Source organism: Capricornis sumatraensis, chromosome 15 (assembly GCF_032405125.1).
Source record: "Capricornis sumatraensis isolate serow.1 chromosome 15, serow.2, whole genome shotgun sequence".
NCBI classification, from domain to species: Eukaryota; Metazoa; Chordata; class Mammalia; order Artiodactyla; family Bovidae; genus Capricornis; species Capricornis sumatraensis.
Genome location: NC_091083.1, coordinates 20,126,199 through 20,147,348, shown reverse-complemented (window position 1 = coordinate 20,147,348; position 21,150 = coordinate 20,126,199). Strand labels below are relative to the sequence as shown.

The 21,150-nt window shown below is 46.0% G+C and overlaps 1 protein-coding gene across 1 annotated transcript in view; it reads right to left on the bottom strand.

The window, feature by feature from the left end:
• CAMK1D (calcium/calmodulin dependent protein kinase ID) overlaps positions 1-21,150 on the bottom strand; it is a 387,071-nt gene that overhangs the window by 225,621 nt on the left and 140,300 nt on the right. The window contains exon 2 of the mRNA XM_068987483.1: positions 4,406-4,537. Coding sequence (XP_068843584.1) covers positions 4,406-4,537 — 132 coding nt within the window. The remainder of the gene's footprint in view (positions 1-4,405; positions 4,538-21,150) is intronic.

Here is a 21,150-nt window from a genome sequence, read left to right as displayed (position 1 = left end):
TATACCAACGACCAGGAAATACGACAGAATTTGGAATAATGCAGGCCTCTTTGGAACCCTGTCTTCAAGGATTTAGTTACAGAGGACCAAAGGATTTTTTAACACATGGTTTCAGACTAATGTAACATTCAGCAAGCCCAGGACATGGCTGGGCTTCAGACCTCCATCGTCAACCGGCCATCCCCCAAGACCAGCATCTGAATCAGAACTCACCACCTCCCTCCTGCTCCTGGATTTCTGATCGCAGTTAATGAGGTTGTCATCCACCCACCTAGCCAATCAGAAGCCTGGAAGTTATCCTAGACTCAGCTCTCCCCTCAACTGTCTCCCAGCTCCTCCCCAGTCTCTGCGTCCTGGAGATTCCATTCTGCCTCTTGCATCCCAGCCCACAGATCCGATTTTGATGCACTGCCGCGCCTCCAATGGCTGCCTAACTGCTTCCCCGCATAGTGAATCTTGCCCCACCTTCTTCGTTCTGTGACAATAATCTTTATGAAACAATCCTGATCACCTTGCTCCTTCCATTAAAACACTCCAAGGCTCCCCGCTGTCTGCAGGATAAAGTGGGGGTATACAGCATCCCATGATCCAACCTCCCCAACCTCAGGGCCCTCACATCTCACCTGGAACCCTCCGCCTGGTCCACTGGGCTCCGTGGAGTTCCCAGCACACCAGCTTGCCTCCCATCTCCTTTCCTCTGTTTACCCCGCCTCCTCCTGATTGGAATATCCCTCTGCCCTTCTTCCCTTAGCAAAATATACTCACTGTCTAGACGCACCTCCTCCAGGAAGCCTTCTCTCACGTCCAACCCCAAAGGGAGAAATGGGAAGCCCTACTCTTAAATCCCTGGTAAGACCTCTCATTCGGTATCTACAATGTCATTGCACTTATCTAGCTCCCGGAAGACAAGAACTGTATCTTGTTTTTTCAATCTCAGCCCCTAGCAGTGCCAACTGATGCACAGGAATTTAATAAACATCAGTGAAATGAATGAATGTTTCAATGGTGGCTCTTGACAGTAGTTCCAAAACTATCTTTTCTATAACTAATATATTACACTTTGCTTTCAACTGCTTATGACATGAGACAGCCTCTTATTCTACTTGTAAAATCATTCACAGGGACCAAAACCCATATAGAAGATACAGCCCATTTTCTCCCCTGAGAAATCACTGGTTTTCCATTCCTGAAAGAAGGGTCACACTTCAAGGCACCCCAATAGCAGAGAGTGAGAACTATCAAAATAAGTGATTCCCAGTCCCTGGTCCTGCCTTGCTTGAACCGCCCTCTTGCTGAAGTGTGCACCATTTGAGGGAGCCACGGGGTGGAGGCACTACTGACGGCAGAAAGACCAAGACATGAGCCAGGACTGGTTTATGAAGTTTGCATCTGCTGCCCTTGCCCAGGGAGACAGAAAATATCACCAAAAAGAAAACCTGACCTCCTTGGTTTTGTGGCTTCTAAGCTCATGAGGGAGACACCCAAAAATAAAGGCACCCATCGTTGATTCAGCAACAGGCAGCCCTTGTGTCCAAGGCAGAACCTCTGGAAGGCTCTGAGCCCACCCAGATTTCCATCTAAAATGTCAAATATCTGCAACGTGGCTTCAACTTAATACGCAGCCAAATCCCTCTTCTCCGGGTGCTGATTTCACATTGGAAAATGGGCAATTTAAATAAATGTTTCATTAACATAGTGTTTTCCTGCTTGATGCTAATGTACGTAGAGAAATTTGTTTTCCCAAATTCTTTGCCGCAGAATTATTTCATGCAGTCCTCACAGGACAACGTGAAACTCTTCAGGTCCCTAAGAGACCAAACAAATAAGAGAAAATGCTTATAATAAAAAGTACTATCGAGACCCATTTGTTCCAGAACACATATCACATATGCTGAAAAGGACAGGAAGATACCAACCACCTCGGTGGTGCTGGGTTTGTACTGATGGCAACAAAGCGTCGTTCAGTGGGCACAGTTGGTCTCTAAGACACAGAAGTGGGACAGCTTATTCAGGAAAACCCAGACACTTTGTTTTGAGACCCAGTAAGGCGTGTTCCCATTCTTTTTCACTTATCTGTACAGGGATTCTTGCTCTGTGCTGATTCCAAATCCCCAAAATCTCAAAGATATTTCTAGCATCTTTTGCTAATAGGAGAGCTTAAAAACTTCATAGCACAATGCTCGGATACACTCCACTCACACAAAAGCAAGTCCCATATAAAACTTTGTTCCCTCAAACCTTGGGAGACATGGGGGGAATGGCTGACCATGAAAATGAGGGGAGAGGCCTGGACACCGTGCTAACGGGAGACCATCTTTTGGGAGGATCCAACCACATCAGAACGGTTCTCGGCACCTTTGAGCTGGAGGCATTACTCTGACTTAGTTCTGAGATGCTGGGATAGGGCCTCCCACGTGGCACTAGTGGCAAAGAACCCACTTGCCGATGCAGGAGACATAAGAGACCCGGGTTCGATCCCTGGGTCAGGAAGATCCTCTGATGAAGGGAAAGGCAACCCACTCCAGTACTCTTGCCTGGAGAATCCAATGGACAGAGGAGCCTGGCAGGCTACAGTCCATGGGGTCACAAACAGTTGGATACGACTGAAGCAACTTAGCACGCACGTAAGAAATATACATTTGGTCTTGTCCACAGGTCCCAACTTCCAGCTCATAAAACTCTTGGAATTTCCTAAGTGTGAGAGACAAAGGTGTCTTTGTTATGTGAATGAGGTGACTTTTAGAAGCACCAGGCTGGAGGCTGTGTGTGTGTGTGTTAGTCACTCAGTCGTGTCTGACTCTTTGCAACCCCATGGACTGTAGCTAGCGAGTCTTCTCTGCCCATGGAATTCTCCAGGCAAGAATACTGGAGTGTGTCGCCTTTCCCTTCTCCAGGGGATCCTTCCAACCCAGCAATCAAACCTGGGTCTCCCGGATTGCAGAGATAATCTTTACCGTCTGAGCCACCAGGGAAGCCCAGGCCAGAGGCTAGCTGCCAGGAGAACCAACCATGTGACTAGAGGGTTGGGGCTTTCATTCCATCCCCCAGATTTCCAGGGAGAGGAGAGGGGCTGGAGATTGAATCAGTCACCAATGGCCGATGATTTTATCAATCACAACTATATAATGAAGCCTCCATAAAAGCCCCAAAGGACAAGTTTTTGTCCCTTTTTGGAGCGCTTCCGCATTGGGGAACCAGAATGCTTCTGTGTGCCATGCTGGCTTCACGCTTCAGGAGGACAGAAGCCTCTTTGTTCAGGACCCTGCTGTGTGTATCTCTTCATCTGGTTCTTGGTTCACATCCTTTAAGATCCTTTCATAATAATTCGGCCGTTTAGTGAGTAAATGGGTTTTCCTGAGTTCTGCAAGCCATTCTAGCAAACTGATCAACGCCCAGGAGGGGGTTGTGGGAGCGTCTGATTTAGAGCCAGTCTGTCAGAAGTGCAGGTAACATGCAAGCTTCAGACAGCAGCCTGACGGGGGTGATCTTGTGGGACTGAGCCCTTCACCTGCGGGATCGGACTCTGTCTCCAGGTGGACAATGTCAGGGTTGAGCTGAACTCTTGGACAGCCTGCTGGCAACAGAATCGCTTGCTGGTGAGGGAAAACCCAGGCACGCTGGAACTGGGTCCAGAAACCCCATCCAGGTTCTATTACGGGGGGAGCAAAACCAACCTCAGTGAAGAAGTAAAGCAGGTAACCAGTGAGCTCTGGAACTCACTGGGTGCCAGGTGCCAGGGTGAGTGGCAAGAGCAAGAGGCTCACCAAAGAGTGTGGAAATCACACTGGTGGGGCTGACCTCCCAGGCTGTGCCACATCTGAGCTGCAAGGCGATGGACAAGTGACTTTCATCTCTGAGCTTCACCTCCTTCTTATAAAATAAAGCAACAACAAGAAACCAATAATACTACTGGGCACAGTAGCAGTGGCAGCCACCCTTTCACTGAGCACTCACTCTGCAGCAGGTACCGCACAGATACTTGCTAAGCACCGTCTCACTTAATCCTGAGAACACCTGGGGGATGTACTATACTAACTCCAGTTTATGGATGAGGTGCAGAGCTCAGAAACAGCCCAAGGTCACCTAGCTGGAGGGAGTGGCGGGGGTCTCAGTTCAAAGCCAAGTCCATCTGACTGCCCTGTTCTTTGGAAAGAATAATGACCTCAAGTGACTGCCACGAACATTAGGAGATGAAATTCAATATGGAAAGTGCTCTGGACACCCCATATAAACAGCAGTCAGGATTAACAAGCCCACTCCTCACTGCAGGTCAGCGTCCTGGTCGCCCTCTCTGGCCACTGGGTGTGCGGCTCCCTGTAGCCTCCTCCTTCCCTTGCATCAGAGACCTCATCATCTTGGCATGACCCCCGGTGAGGGCGTGGGGAGGCCGCCCTCCTGCACTCACCTTCTCAGGACGGCGATCTCATTCTCAATGCTGCTTTCTTTGCCCTTCAGCGCCTTCTTGGGAATACACTTGACCGCAAAGAGTTTTCCAGTTGCCTTCTCTTCAGCTAAGACCACTTCCGAAAATGCCCCACTGTGAAAAGAGAGGGAGAAAAAGAAGCAGATTAGATTGAGGAGATCTGGGGATTCCTGACAGGTCCTCTGATTCCACTTCCAAAATCAAGTGTAATAGCAACAGTAAGAAGGATCCCTGGTGATTTTTTTAATCCAACCACACTCCTAACCAAACGTCTTTATGCAAAGAGTAAATAGAGGCAAGGGTGACCGCTTGCAAAGGGACACGGGGATGTCCATGTGCGTGTGGCCACCTCCCCCCGTCAACTGCCACTCTGAGAACAGCCAAGCGATGATAACTCAGGAGTCACAGGAATGCTCCAGGAAGGTTCCTGCAGAAAAGACTGCACCCATCTGAAGCTGTCGGCACCCCCAACCTCAAGCAGACAAGAATGTCTACATTCCTCCCAGGCCCTTTCAGTCCCAAGAAAATTTCAGAGCACTTAGCAAACTTGCAATTAATTCTCACAGACAGGCAAAAGTGTAATTAATGTGTACAACGTGTGGTATTGACATGGGTTAATTAATTGGCAGGGCTGTGCATGGCTGCAGTGAGCAGCTTATTTCTCTTCTAAGTCAAACAAAAACAAACATGATGCCCTGAGTCAGGGAGACCTTCCTGCCTGAAAACATAGGTCTTTCTCTGTGAGGTCAGAGCCCCAAACTGAAAATGTAACCAGAACATTTCAGGCCCAGAGATTACCTATCTCCCGAGAGGTGGTCCATGAGCGCCAGAGGCTGCCTTGTCCCTCCACCTGCCACCTTCTCTATCTCCAGCAGTAAACCTCTGGGTGCCACTCTCGGGAGGGGGCACAACTTCCCTAATGACTCAAACGAAAACAGACACCTTCCTTGTCTGCTGCAGAACTCAGTAACATGGGTTTTGTGCAGGCCACAGAAAGTCACGGAGTCATTCTTGGTCTCCAGACTTGCAGGAGCAACTCCTGTTTCCTTTGAGAGACACTAAACACAGCGGCTAAACAACTATGATCAGAGACAAGCTCTCCTGCATCAAAAGAAGCCACTAGAAGGACCAATGTCATCCCAACACTGGTGCCTTGGGGCCTTTGTTCTTCAGTCAACCTCCAAGAGATGCCTAAGCAATGGATGAATGGATAAAGAAGATGGGGTGCATATACACAATGGAATACTGCTCAGCCCTAAAGAAGAACAAAATAATGCCATTTGCAGCCACATAGGTGGACCTGGAGATCATCAAACTGAGTGAAGTAAGTCAGACTGAGAAAGACTCACACCATGTGATTCTGCTTAGTGTGAAATCTGAAAAAAAGGCACAAATGAACCTATCAAAAAACAGAAAGAGTCACAGATGTAGAAAACTTACGGTTACCAAGGGGGAAAGGGGGGCACGGGGAAAACTGGGAGATTGGGATTGACACGTATTCACTACTATACACAAAACAGGTAATAAAGACCTTCTGCATAACACAGGGAACTCTACTCAATACTCTGTAACGGCCTATATGGGGAAAGAATCCAAAAAAGAGTGTATGCGTGTATATGCTTAACTGATTCACTCTGCTGTATACCTGAAATTAACACAACATCGTAAATCAACTAAACTCCAAAAAAAATTAATTAAAAAAAACAACAGCAACAGATGCCTAAGCAAGAGCGGACTTTTCTCTCCCCATCCTGTGCCACCTGACGGGGATAGGCATCTGTCCTGGAGCAGAGACATACTGATAGACAGATTTTAAATCCTTTCCAGTGGGAGGAATTCACCACTGAGTGCAATTAACTGTGAGTCTTCGGGGCAAGTGTTCCTCCTGAACCCCAACTCTTGAGAGAGGAGTCTGTCTTCCAGGCCTGCATCTAATCATAGAAAGCCGCGAGACAGAAGATCCGTAGCCCACGGAAGACCCAAATGGCATACGTCAGAGCAGAGATCTGCCCACGATCTCCGGCCAGGTCACAGTCTCCCCCACCCTCCACACGCCTGGCATACACAGACACCTTCTCGACTCAGCCAGAACAGCAATTATGAAACGGAAACACATAAAACCCAGGGCAGATTTATCAGAGTGATATATGGTACTAGACATTCCCAGTGGCATTTGGTCACTGCCAATGGCTTTTGTCCAAAAAAGCCAGTTCATAACAACTTGAGGGAATCCTCCAGCCAGCAGCCGCTCTTCCTGCTCATGTGTGTCTGGGGATGAACTGAGGTGAATTCTCCTCCCAGTGAGGGCTCCTAGGCAGAAGGAATGTGAAGGGTTATGGACTCGCTCCCAGGGAAAGGAGGGTGGGAGAGATTGGGATTGATACACATATACTACTGATACTATATATAAAGCAGAGAGCTAAGGGGAACCTGCTGTGCAGCACAGGGAACTCTTCTCAGTGGTCTGTGGTGGCCTAAATGGGGAGGAAATCCAAAACAGAGGGGCTGTATGCATACATATGTGTGCTAAGTCACTTCAGTCATGTCCGACTCTGCAACCCCAAGGACTATAGCCTGCCAGGCTCCTCTGTCCACGGAATTCTCCAGGAAAGAATACTGAAGTGAGTCGCCATGCCCTCCTCCAGGGGATCTTCCCGACTCAGGGATGGAAGCCGTGTCTCTTACGTCTCCTGCACTGACAGGTGGGTTCTTCACCACTTGTGCCACCCGGGAGGCCCAGGTATATGTATAGCTGTACAGCAGAAACTAGCACAGCATTGTAAAGGAACTATCCTCTAATAAAAATTAATTCTTAAAAAATGGTTACATTGGAAAAATTTGACAAGCCTTTTCACTCCTTACCTCTCTAAAGGAGAAAGAAGTTATATGAATAACTGGAGGCACTGGATGTTACTTACCGCTTGACAGTTACAAAGTGCTTTGGCCCATTTCAATGAATCCAATTCATATGGCAACCCAAGAAGTGCACAGGAAGTTACTGTCCTCTGTTTTGCAGAGGAAGATACTGAGGCCCAGGTGAGAAAGGTCAGAAAAGAAAACGCAGGTTTCCTAACCTTTCCCAGGTCCTTTTCAAGACACTCTGCTGGGCTGCTAGCAGGGAGCCTCCCCCACAAGAGGGGCAGGTGGCAGGAAGGGAGGGCTAGACACTGCCTTTCGGTGAGCCGTCTCCTGTCCTCCCGCCCCAAGGGTGCAAACCCACCTCACGGCCTCCCTGAGCCAAATGGTGTGCATCTATCCAGCTTTAAGCTTTCCAAAGACAGAGCTCATTGGTCTTCAGGGGATATAAAGTAAGCATAAATTGCTATTGTTCCTACAATAAACATAAATCACTGGAAGACACTTTCCCATTCCAAGAAAGCTAATTAAAAATATCAGAAGCTCATGAATGAAGAGTGGGGGCACTTTCAGTGTAATTACACGACAAAGTCAGGCATGTGTCTGCTTGTGTGCAGCAGGGGAGAAGGAGAGGGAGACAGGCAGAGAGAGGAAGGCTGGGAAGGGGCTGGTCACGGGAAGGAAGACAGCAAGAAAAATTATCTGAGAGCCAGAAAGTCTCCAGACAACCCAGGGAAATAAATTCCTAAGAACGCAAGTAGGGACTGAGAGTTACCAAGTTATACAAAATACAGGAAGGTCAGAGCAGGTCACACTCCACAGCTGTAAGATACAAGGGCTGGGCATTTCATACTGGGCGGGACAGCCTTCCAGCCAGACTGAGCCACACCTGAAGCTTGAACTGGCAGTCTGTACGGGGGCCGCTCCTGCCTGGCACCCCCTTGTCCTCCCTCCGTGATCTGACTCCTCCCTTTGTCACCCCTTGACTAGAACCAGGAGGGCTGGCCACTGGAAGGTGGCAGGGGTTGACCAAATGCTAAACCCAGGGCTCTCCTGCTGCTCATCCTATCAGTCTCTTGTGTGACCTCTGACGGCGGTAGCCTGCTTCCTAAAACTCCCTCCTTCCTGACAGCTCTCTTCTCCCATCTGTACATCCAGCTTCTCTCATTGCCACCTGTTCCTCCTCTTATCAAATGTCAGCGATCCCCTAAGTCCCATCCTCAGCCCAGCCTTCATCCTACTCTATGCCCTCCCCCGGAAAACCTGGGGGTATTTCCTGTTTCCACACCACCACCCATCTCCTCATGGTCCCCTAACCTTGATCTAAATTGTAACCTCCCTCATCTCATCTCGTGTGCAAATCTCATCTTTCCAGCTGCCTACTAGGGCCCTAGTATCTTCTTCCCCACACTTCTATCGCTTATACCCACTCTTATTTCTGTAGATCCAGGAAACCAGCCTAGAACTCAACCTCATTCCTTTCCCACTTCCACCACCAAGTAGATCCAGGTTTTCACTAACAAGACTCTCAGATGACTGTCTGTCTTTCCATCCCTACACCACTGCTTTGAGTTCCAGTTATTCCATTCAGGACTCTCTCCTGGCTCCTCTGGCCTCAGCAAGCCTACTTCCCACCACCATCTTCTACCTATTCCTGGAATTATTTTTCCAAAGCAAAGATCTGATTATGTGACTACCCTACTTAAAACACTGAGGCTTCAAGCCTACACAGGATAAAGTTTAAACTCCTTTGCAGGTTTCCATGGCATTCAACGGGCTTCCTGGTGGCTCAGACGGTGAAGAATCTGCCTGCAGTGCAGGAGATCTAGGTTTGATCTCTGAGTCGGAAGATCACCCGGAGAAGGAAATGGCAACCCACTCCAGAACTCCTGCCTGGAGAAGTATATGCACAGAGGAGCCCGGCGGGCTGCAGTCCATTGGTTACAAAGAGTCGGACACGACTGAGTGACCAACACTTTCACTTCCATGGCATTCAAAGCTCTCCCCAATTTGACCCCAACCTGCAAGCTCCTCCACCACCAAGCCATCCCCAGCAAAAACGTGCCCCACCATGCACACATCATCTCCACTCAACCACAAAGGTCAGCTGGCATTTCCCAAATACACCCATGCCCTTTCACACCACTTGAGATAGGTTCCAGTCCACCCACCTCCTCTCTTTCTTGAATACCATTCCTTGTTCTTTCTGCTTGGCAAAACTCTGTTTCTATGGGAATGGCACCCCACTCCAGTACTCTTGCCTGGGAAATCCCATGGATGGAGGAGCCTGGTAGGCTAAAGTCCAAGGGGTCGCGAAGAGTCGGGCACAACTGAGCAACTTCACCTTCACTTTTCACTTTCCTGCACTGGAGAAGGAAATGGCAACCCACCCCAGTGTTCTTGCCTAAAGAATCCCAGGGACGGGGGAGCCTGGTGGGCTGCCGTCTATGGGGTCACACAGAGTCAGACACGACTGACGTGACTTAGCAGTAGCAGCAGTTGATATATTTCCTTATCTTTGAAGGCTTTTTTAACTGTCTTCCCCTCAGACAGAATGAGGCCGTCATTCTGAGGCTCACACACTTGACTCAAACCTCTATTGCCTTATGCACACATGCCATTTGTGGCCTTTTGTGTGCTTGCCTATATGTGAGCAGAACTCCTAAGCTGTTCTCTTCTGTGTCTCCATTCCTAACAATGTTTGGCACTAAACGATGCCCAAGGCAGTTTGATGATCACCATTACCTGAGGCTCTCCTCAGATTCTCCCCTATGCTGCAGATGGACCAAGTAAATGATGTTCTCCAATGACCTTCCACTCGGTGTAGGGAAAAAATACTGTTCCTTCCCGCCTTTATAATGTAGTCCTCTGAGTTTCTATGCAAGCCTATGCAGAAAGATCCTCAAAGGTTTCTCTTGAAGCATAAAAATTCTTTGCACCTTTCCAGATATATTTTAAACTGTGTGCCTATGTACCTGAATGCTTAAATCATATTCTACAGTTGAATAATCCTGAGGTCACTAATTTGTGAATTTATGGCATGATATTTCTCCCCATAAATCATTATCTTGATTATAGAAGTAAAATTTGTTAGGAAAATGGAGAGGGCAGATTTTTAGATAGGTTAAGTAAGACCTTAGGAAAAGCACAATCATGGGGGAAATTAAAATCCCAGGGACTTGAAAACAGTATCTCTTCAAGTTGTGACAAGATATTTCTTTGAGTTTCAAAGAAAACTATTCTATTTTTTAAAAACACACCGCATTTCCAATTAAATTAAATCTTTATGATGAATTACTGAAAAGGTCAAAGAAAAAAATTCTTCGTGAAGTGCTAAATATTTTCATCTCCTGAAGATAAGCTGCACAAATTACAAGAGCTGAATCTTTCCCCCTTTTCTTCCACATTTCAAAGCAAATCACATCATTACCCGGAGGAACACCTTACTCTGATTGTAAGCCAGGCACATTGGAGAAAATAAACAATCTTTCGAGAGCTGAATTTCTAAGACTCGAGGGAAATGTCATATTTTCTATATTGACTAAAGAATTCCTCTTGCTTCTAACTTCATAAATAATGGCTCTAAAAAACACTGCTTTGTTTTTGCTTTATCTGGTTAGTTGTAAGAATGGAACCCTGGTGTTGTAATGAGAACTATCCACGCCATAGACTATAAAGACTATAAAGTTCAATCAGTGATTGGCACCCAATCCTCTATGAGTGAAATGATTCCCAACTCCCAACTGACTAATGGGAAAACAAGCAAAGAAGTGGGTCAGGTTCCAGAAAGTCCTTATGAGCTCCCTAGAAAAGCAGCAGAAAATCCATGTGCATCAAGGATACCTTGCTTTAAATAGACATTTAAGGGTTTTGTGAATCACAGTGAGACATTTACCTTCCAGGTGTTGAAGAAAACTCCTAGGGCCATCCAGAGCACCTACCTCCAATTGTGCGGCAATATATTGAGACTAGAACTCAGAGCAAAGCCACACCCACAGATTCACTAGATAGCACAACTACTATCAATTCTGATCATAAAAAGTAAACACAAGAATCTATAAGGAGGAGGGATAAATTAGAATATGGGATAACAGATATATACCACTACATATAAAGTAGATAAACAAGGATTTACTGTATAGCACAGGGAACTATATTCCCTATCTTGTAATAATCTATAATGGAAAATCTTTAATGAAATACATACGCACATATATATGGACAACTGAATCACTTTGCTGTACACTTGAAATGAACACAATATTTTAAATCAACTATACTTTAATTTTTTAAAAAGAGGATCTCTGGATTCTGCTTTCTCGATTTCTATGATCTATAATCTGAAGTTGTTAAGAACAAATATCAGGTAGTACCTAAGAAGACGAGCTGATGTGCCGGCTCTCCTAAGTCCACATAATGTTAAAATAAACTCTTTTCACAAACAAGAGCAACTGCATCACAAAATATGCAAACATTTAGTCTCTGACTACCTGCTATGACTTGTATATTTTCGGTGCTCCCCACATGTCCATATGACTGAACTGGGGAAACCTCTAAAAGACACCGCTGATTTTTAAGCAAAATCAGGAATTCCAGGACTGTCTTTCTGATTCCGAGAGTACACTAAAGTGGCCACTCGATAAAATTATATCCATCTCAAATTAGACCAAGAAATAATCAGATGCTGCTGAAATGATCTGCCCTATTAGTTCAGAGCCAGCTATTACTTGTCCATTGAGTTTCCAAGCTTCTGAATCATTCTACATGCAAATCAGATTGGCTGTGTTATTATCTTTATTAACACCATCACCTCTAGCCCACTGCCACTACTAAAATGTGCAACTGGACAGACAGATGTTACCCCAGGCTCTGGACCATAAATCTAAAATACTCTTTTCCACTAAGCCTACTGTTTTTCCCAGTGTCAGGCCAGGACAATATTAAGGGCTGATGGGAAAGAAAAGAAAAAAAATCTAAACAGTAGAAATGAAGTTGGTAATATTCGGCTTGAGACAGCAGAGAAACCAACAGGTGCCTTTGAGACCTCTTGTTCCAGAGCAGAATCAATTCTTAAAATAGGAAAACCTGTGTGCTCACCCCAACAGTTGTCTTACTGACCCCAGAGAATCCAAACGGATAATAACAGTAGTGGAGTCAGACGGTCTCAGTGTCTAAACTCTCCAGGCAGAAATTAGGCAATTTTAGAAGTGGCAATAACTCTTTCTGGTAGAATCTTCACTTAAATATCTTCACTAATTCATATGCCACGCGTGACATTGTATGCTAATTCAGTCCAGTGACCTTAAGACAGACATGCCCGATATGAATAAAGCTCTGACAAGCAAGCAGAAAGAGAAGTCTTAATTCATCAACAAATATGCGTGCATGAAAACTGGCATCTCTTCATTAATAGATATAACATCTATTACTTTAAGTGTGTTTCCTCAAACCCTCCATTTGACAATTACATAGTACTCATTTGAGCAACTGAACTGAACATGATAGTTCATAGCGACGCTTCAGCTAGAATACAAACTTCCTTTTTTCAAGAAAAAAAAGTATAACAAGCCCTCATTAATTCTGACCTGTGTCTCACCAGCCAGCTCACATAAGTGACATTTTCTTAACTTTAGTAAGGAAGACTCCCATTAAAAATAGCTAGTCTTTTTCACCCAGAAATACCCTCTTCTTCTTCAACTGGCAAATCCCACAATGACTAGCCCCCAGATTCGAAAACAGCTTCAAGAGCCATGACAGAAATGTTCTAAACATTCATCCGATTAGTGTGATTGTTGCCCAGATCAATTCTCATTCCAAGTACATCCCGCATCTGAAACCACTGGAGCGGGCGATGGCGACACTCGTCACAGGGAAAGCTGCATAACGGCACTGTCCTGTGGGTGACAACTTGGGTTCCTCAAGGTTTTTCTTGGTGCTAAATCTTTCCAGCTAACTGCTTCACTGATCCAATTGCAGAAGAGAAATAAATTCCAAATGAATGCCTCCTGCTGCATTTTAAAGAACATACTTCATTTAATTGCACAACTTTCCCCTTCACTTCTCTGCTGTGGTCCCACGTCTTCTCTCTGCTCTTCTCCAGTCACTTGTGAAAGGCTGATTTGGAACTTGAGTGAGTCAGTCATTTTTTCCTCAGCACATCCACAGGGAGCATTCATGGAAGCCTGGTTTTTGGAGGAGATGGCGGAATAAAAGATTCTGTTCTTCTGGGATTGCAGAATCTCCCTGTAGCCATGGCTAAAGGGCCGGCAACACTGAAAGGCACACAGGGCATCCTTGTGGGTCACACATGCCTTTGCTGTGAGAGCGCCTTTTACTTGGGTGATGGGGTGATGACTTGGATGAAACTAAACTCCCAGTATCTTCTCTATGTTCCTGGTCAACCGTGCAGACCTACGAGGCCTGCAGCCTTCATAGATCTCCTGTTTGGCCAAGATTCTCCGGACAGAGGTGGCTCTTCAGAACGCCCCGGCCCTTTCTCACTCCCATTTCTCATGGCGGGCTAACCAGACCTAGTGTACATTCATGTCCCCCTGCTAAGAAGGGCCAGCATCCCCGATGCCAAATCCACAGGCTTCGGAGGGACTGGGGACAAGGGGTGGGCAAAACCATAACCCCGAAGCCAGGAGGGGCATTCACGTTGACCCAGCTGGCCATGCCTCATACGGTCATTTTCACTCATTGGTAGGCTTGTATGTGAAACCCTCTTTCAAGCTTCTTTGAATTCTTGCTCAGGGCCGATGCAATAATAGGTAACTTCAAGGGAAATGCCCTTGAGCTCCATGACAACCAAACTTACACACAAGGTACCCTTTCATTAGTCCTTCAAGCTCCCCCATTAAAAAAATATAGAGAGAGAGTCCTTATTGGCATAATAATTACTACATTAAAAAGACATTTGGTTGTATCTATAGAAAGAAAACAGGAGGCCTAATAAAACTTGGTTTAAAAAAAATCAATATAAGTTTGAAGTAACAAAGCACTGTAAATATCCTAAATATCATCAAACCTCAGAGATATTGCGGCTTTTGGTTTGAGACCACCAAAATAAAGCAAATATCACCAAAAAAGTCACATGAACTCTTTGGTTTCTCAGTGCGTATAAAAGTTATGCTTATGCTATAGTCTATTAGGTATACAACAGCATTGCATCTAAAAAAGCAATGCATATACCTTAATTTTAAAATATTCATTGCTGAAAAGTGCTAACATCTGAGCCTTCAGTAAGTTGTTGTCTTTTTACAATAGTGATATCAAACATCACTGATCACAGGTCACCATCACAAATACTCTAATAGTTCAAAAGTTTGAAACATTGTGAGAATTGCCAAAATGTGACACAGAGACAGGAACTGGGCCAATGTTGTTAGAAAAATGGCACCAACAAACTTGCTCAATGCAGGGTGGCCCCCAACCTCCCACTCAGTAGAAAATGCAGTGAAACACAATAAAGTGAAGCAAAACAAAATGAAGCCTGCTTGTGTCCAGCAACAGGAAACTGACTGAGTAAATTACAGCCTAAAAATACACGGAACTATTAGGCAGTCATTTAAAATAGTTAAGCAGACTTACGTGGGCTAATATGGAATTGTACCCAAGATACATTGTTAAGTGAAAAAATAAATGTGTAGAGCAGTATCTTTTGTGTTATTGTTTGCATCACACACACACACACACACACACACACACACACACAATTTATGAGAAGACAGACAAGAAGCAAGTAACACTATTTCTTCCAGAGAGAGTCCGAAGAATGAGGCTTGCTGGAAGACTTCCTTCCCATCCATTTTACTAAGTACCCAGTGTATGTACATGCACTGTTTTTCCATTAAAAGTTACTTAATGAGGTAGGGAAAATTTTGGAAAAAGACAGAGAATAATCAGTAACTATCTACGCAAAATGACTACCCAGCTAGCTAAAGGCTTATACTAGAAGTCTAGTTGGATTAACCAACTAGCTATATGTTATTGACAAAACGTCAGCAACAATCCCATTACAGAGCCAAGTTCACGCTTGTGCTGGGTGGATAACCTGTCTGTCCAAATTGGGTTGGTATGAACTAGTGACTCAGCCTCTCAACCTGTCTCACAATAGCCCGAACACCTTCACCAATGCAGAAATTCAATGGCTTTTTGAAGAAAAACCTCTTCTTCACAGAGATCATTCATACATAACACTAGGAAACTCATGCTAGGGCAAGAGAAATTTGAAACAGGCCCTGAAGGATGAGTGTGCTTCAACAGACACAAACATCGGGAAACAGAGGAAAGTCAAGAAAGACTAGTGGACAAAAGCAGAACAGTGTGGCAGCTGTCACACGCGAGAGGAGCATGGGAGGAGGGAAATTTACCAGGAGACAAGGCTAAGAAATGCTATGTGTGCTCATATGCGTGTAAAGCTACAAAACACACCCTCTCTGTTCACAGCACTGCAGCACCCTTTGGTAGACAGAACAGTGTCCCCCTAAAGACGACCATGCTCTAATCCCTGGAGCCTGTGAATATTAGCTTCACGGCAAAAGGGACTTGGCATCTGTGACGAGGTTAAGGGATTTAAAATGGGGAGAGTACCCTGGATTATCTGGGTGGCTCAATGTAATGACAACGGCCCTTACAAGTGGGCGGCAGGAAGGTCAGAATCAGAGAAGGACATGGGGTTCCAGAAGCAGCAGTCAGGGGGCTTCCCTGGGGGTCCAGTGGTTAAGACTCCATGCGCCCAGTGCAGGGGGCCTGTGTCGAACCTATGGTCAGGGCACTAGAGCCCACATGCATGCATGCTCCAAGTAAGACTTGGGGTGCGGGGAGGGAGAGTGGGAGACGAGGGAGGCAGGGAGAGAGAGAGAGGCGGGGCGGGGGAGAGAGAGAGAGAGGAAGGAGCGGTGGTCGGAGTGATGTGAGAGGGGCTGCGAGCTGAGGAACAGAGGCAGCCTCTAGAAGCTAGGAAAGCCAAAGAAGAGGTTTTCCCCAAGGCCCTCCAGAAGGAACAGAGCCCTGCAGTTTCTCGGCTTTAGCCCTGTAATACCCACTTCAGAGCTGCTGACCAGAAAGGTCTGTGGTAATCTGTCATACCAGCAATAAGAAACGAATCCAAATCTCCAGTATTTGTAGTTATCCCCATTTTACAGACGGGAACACTGAACTCATCAAGGTCCAAGAACTTGCCCAAATCCCAAATCTCAAATCAAGGACTGGAGGAGCCAGGATTCAAACCCAGGTGTAAGGGTGGAAGAGAAAGCAGCCGCCGGACAGAGAACTTGCAGGCACACTGTGAACATCATGAATGTCAGACGGAAGAGTGTCACTGCATGCAGCGGGTAGTCAGAAGGCGTGAGGTTCTGAACAAACAAGGGAAATGAACAGAGCTGACTGACATTCTCAACCCAGTCCAAGGTATCACAGGTAATCTTGCGTGTCTGTTTTCATCATTCTGAATGGAAACAGAGATGGGTCCTCCCTGTCACAGTGATATGATATGGCTTTGCCCTGCAGGACATTCATTGATGGCAAACATTTCCCTATTTGTAGTCCTGAATGGTATAAAAACAATTTTCACGAGGAAAATTCCCTTCTCTTTCTTTTTTACTTTAGTGGTTGTCCCTAATTGGCTGCATCGCCCTACACTAAGCTGATGAAATGGTCCGCACATATTCCCATCATTGAGCTGCACGTTGAACAGGCTGGAGACAGAACCTGGATGCAGGTTATTCTGTGCTTCCTTATAGGTGCAAAGTTTCAGCCCAGAGAACAATGTTCTTGCCCTAAAAAGATCGGTTATTGTGAAAAGACTGAAGCGTCCCTAACCTAGATTATCACCAACCACCACCACCATCAACATCATCATCTATACTGATTACTAAAGAAAAGTGAAAAGTCAAAGTGAAGTCGCTCAGTCGTGTCCGTCTCTGCGACCCCATGGACTGCAGCCCACCAGGCTCCTCTGTCTCTGGGATTCTCCAGGCAAGAATACTGGAGTGGGTTGCCATTTTCTTTTCCAGGAGATCTTCCCGACCCAGGGATTTTACCCGAGTCTCTCGCATTGTAGGCAGACGCTTTACCGTCTGAGCCACCAGGGAAGTCCACTGCTTACTAAAGCCTTATTAAAAGCTTACTTTGAAAACTCTTTGCCAACAGTTTTCTGATTCTACCAATAACCCTGTGTGACTGCATCATACCCACGTGACAATTGACAAAACGGAAGCTCCAAGAGCTTCAAACTTTTGCTAATCAGTTAATCAATTGACAGTCAAACTCTGGTTTGATGCCAGAGCCACGCTTTTTCATTTATAAAACTATGCCACCTCCTCAGGTAGAGTTAATTTCATAATTCATGAAGGGTAAAGAAGAGTGGGTGGGGTGCAGAGGTTTGCCTCACTCTATTTCATCCCCGAATTGTCCAAATTCTCTCCCATACTGTGTCAATGACGATCTGCTTCTAATGGGTAAATTCACTTCTTAACCTGAGAACAGAACCCCAGGAGCCTTGGTTTTCTGACACTGTTTGTCCATTTAAATCCCAAGGAGCCGAGGCATAAAGTTCTCCTTCCCACCTCCAGGAACCCACACGCTGCAGGAGGAGGGTGGGCGAATTTTTAATTTGGACTTTCTGTCTATGTTCCTAAACTACTCCTCCAGGTTTTCAAATTAGGCCCCCTCCTTACTGCCTTTATATCTTAATATTCTACACACTCATGTTCATTCCTTTCAAAAGTATAAAAACTCGGTAGACTCGAGATCAACACTGAGGGGGCCCCACCTGCTGAGCCCTTCTCTTCCTAAACTGCCCACACACCCCATTCTTCATCTCCCCATGAAGGGAACCAACTTAATCTTCAAACGCAACGGCCAAGTGCTCCGTTTCCTTGTAGTAGCATCATCACATTAACATTATCCCAGATCAAAGAAAAGTTCCTACATCCATCCACAGGCTCTAGCTTCTTGCTGGAAAGCTTTACTTGCTTGTCAACCACAGACACACCAGCTACTAAACAATTTGCTGTGAGGGGCTGATGACATTATCTCCAGCCAAACACAGTGGCGTGCACCTGCCTAGCAGGGGCCCCCAAAGCACAAGAGCTTCATCTGAGATACTGATACCTCTGCACAGAAAATGAAAGCCAGAAGCCTGGGGATACGGTTCACTGGGCTTTTCTCCATGACTTTACCATGAGACCATCACAGAGACCCGGGAAAGGAATACGGGGGCAACCTTGCCCCTGCCAGCCCTCCCTAAGTCCCAGGCCCCAAGAACGGTGACCTGGATGCTCTGATGCCCAGAGAGGAAACTGGTCCTCTCTGCGTGGCTTCTCCCAATAGGACTGATAAGTACACGTGTCTCTCCCAGTGCAAGAGGGATGCCGTCTTTAGAAACTCAAGATCCCGTTCCCCTGACAACGCTCTATTCAAGTCTGGGCTCCTTTGAGATTTCTAAAAGGTAAACCAGGGTCAACCCTCCAATCAGTGAGACTCCCCAGAGCTGGGGAGGGACTCCAAAAGGCTTGTCTGCCCCCAGAATATCTCCCCGTATTTGCCCACTAAGGTGCCTGAGCCACTTCGTCTAAGGGACATACCTCCTGCCCTCCCCTCCGAAGTCTAGGCGCATGGCCTGGGCACGGGCCACCTTCACACCTGCTCAGCAGGAAGTCCTTAATGACACTGGGGACCATCTGGAGTTTAAACATTACTCAGCTCTCGGCTGTGAAGATGAACTTCAGTCTCAGGGAAACGAGCTACAAGCGTCACTGACCGCTGTTTCCTGGCGGTGGTGACAGATGGGGGCAAATGTCCCCAGGCCCTGCTGCTGTCTGGGGAGCAGGTCCCCCACCTGTGAGCCCCCAGTGAGGACAAAGGCCAGGCTGCTTCCTCAGCACACATGCAGTGAGAATTTGCCAGACCCTGTGGAGAGGGAGGGAGGCAGATGAAGTGAGCTTTCTGCCCAGGAAGCTCCCAGGCCAGTGAGAAGGGAGATAGACCATAAACAAACGTATATGTCAGGCGCTGGTCAGGGCTAGAAACAAAGATAGAGTGTGGGGCAAATATATATATAAAATAGCATGGACATTTCCAGATGAGGTGGCCAGGGAAGGTCTCTGTGCTGAGAACTGAATGGAACAAGGAAGAGGGGTATTCCAGAAGCATATCTGGAAGACTTTTCCAGGATGAATGCAAGGCCCCGGGCTGGCGAGGGTCCTAGCTTGGTAAAGAGCAGGCAGCCAGGGTGCCTGGAGTGTGGGAAGGAGGAGGTGGAGGAGCCTGGGAAGTTCAGACAGAGCATTAGGGCTTCTGGGCCATGGTTCTTGCCTGAGTTATTTCACAAAGCTGCCCAGATGGGCCTCTTTAGGCCTCAGTTTTGCCATCTACACAATGGGGATTATGTTCTACCTGCTGCACCAAATAAGAGTCGTAAAGGCGATGCACGCCAGGCCCGCTCTCAGACTCCACGGTGAGCAGGGGCTTGAAACCCAAAACTTAACAGCTGTTAAACTTAACAGCAACCCCACACTGTTGCACCCACACCTCCTGCGTGGTGCTGGCTGAAGGGGGAATAAAAATGCCATCTGGATCTCACTGCTCATCTACCAGACACCTAGCTACTGGTCTGCACCCCCTCAGCCCTTCCTGGAACTGGCACTTCACCTTATAATGGCTCAAGTCATATCATATAGATCAACAAGAGGAGGTTATGAAACACACACACACACAATGTGATACTAAAATGATTTAACTTTCTTTCTTCATTCGTCACAGACCTGAAAAGTCTGCTTAAAAATAGAAACTGGATCCACAAATTGTTTACACCATTAAATCAGATCCACTTCTCAAGCAGCAGCAAAATGAACTCCCTTCCTCCAACCCTGGCTGTCTTCCTTTCTTCTCCAGGAACAAATCACTGTGTCTCAACCATCATAAATGACAGGAGAGCAGGATGGAAGAGATCAATTGTCAGGAGGCTTCTGTGCCAGCATTCTCCCGAGGGTAAACATCAGGGACGATTATAATGGCCTTATTTCTTTACTTGATTTTTCAAACAAAAATACCAATCCAGAACTTCCTCCTAAGTGCGAGCAACCGTCAGCTGGCTGTGCCTTTCTTCCCCTCCGAGAGCTTCACAGCATTTGAATGGGAAAGATCAAAGTGTCGTCTTGAAAGAGAAAAAGATGAGAACACATGTCACGGCATCGTTCTTCAGCAGAGCATTTGACACAGCATCCAAGCCAATGTTATTTAGTCAGTGAGTTCCCAGGCCTTAGCCAGGCTGTATTTACATATCAAGAAAACCTGCATTGCTTAAAATTTCCAGTTAAAAAAACAGAACTGGTGGAAATGCTTCAGGAAAAAAGAATTAGAAGGTATGTGTAAGTCAACATTTTCAAGCAGGGCACAAAACGACAAAAAAATCTACTGTAGAACAGAAAATATTCAAGTCTTATGAATTAAAAGTGGGGCAACAGTAGAAGACACTGTAAGCAAAGTAAAAAATAAAGATAGGATGAGGTAGAAACACAAATTTTGAGTAAAGCTGGAATGGTATATTCATATCATGGAATATTATATAGCTATTGAAAAGAATGAGTTAGTTATATGAATTTATCTAGAGGAATGTAATACTCCTAATTTAACTATACAGATATCACTGCAACCCATAAGACAGAGTTAACATCCCGCTAATTCCAAGGGCTTCCCAATAAGACAATTCCAGGGGGCGTAACTTATAGAATCCATGCTCAGCAGAGATACTCTGCTCCTGAAAATTGATGCGAACCAGGATACAAATATGAAGTTCACAGAATGGCCAGTGAACATATTAACTGATGCTAAACCTTCCTAGTGGTCCAGAAAAAACGCTAAATAAA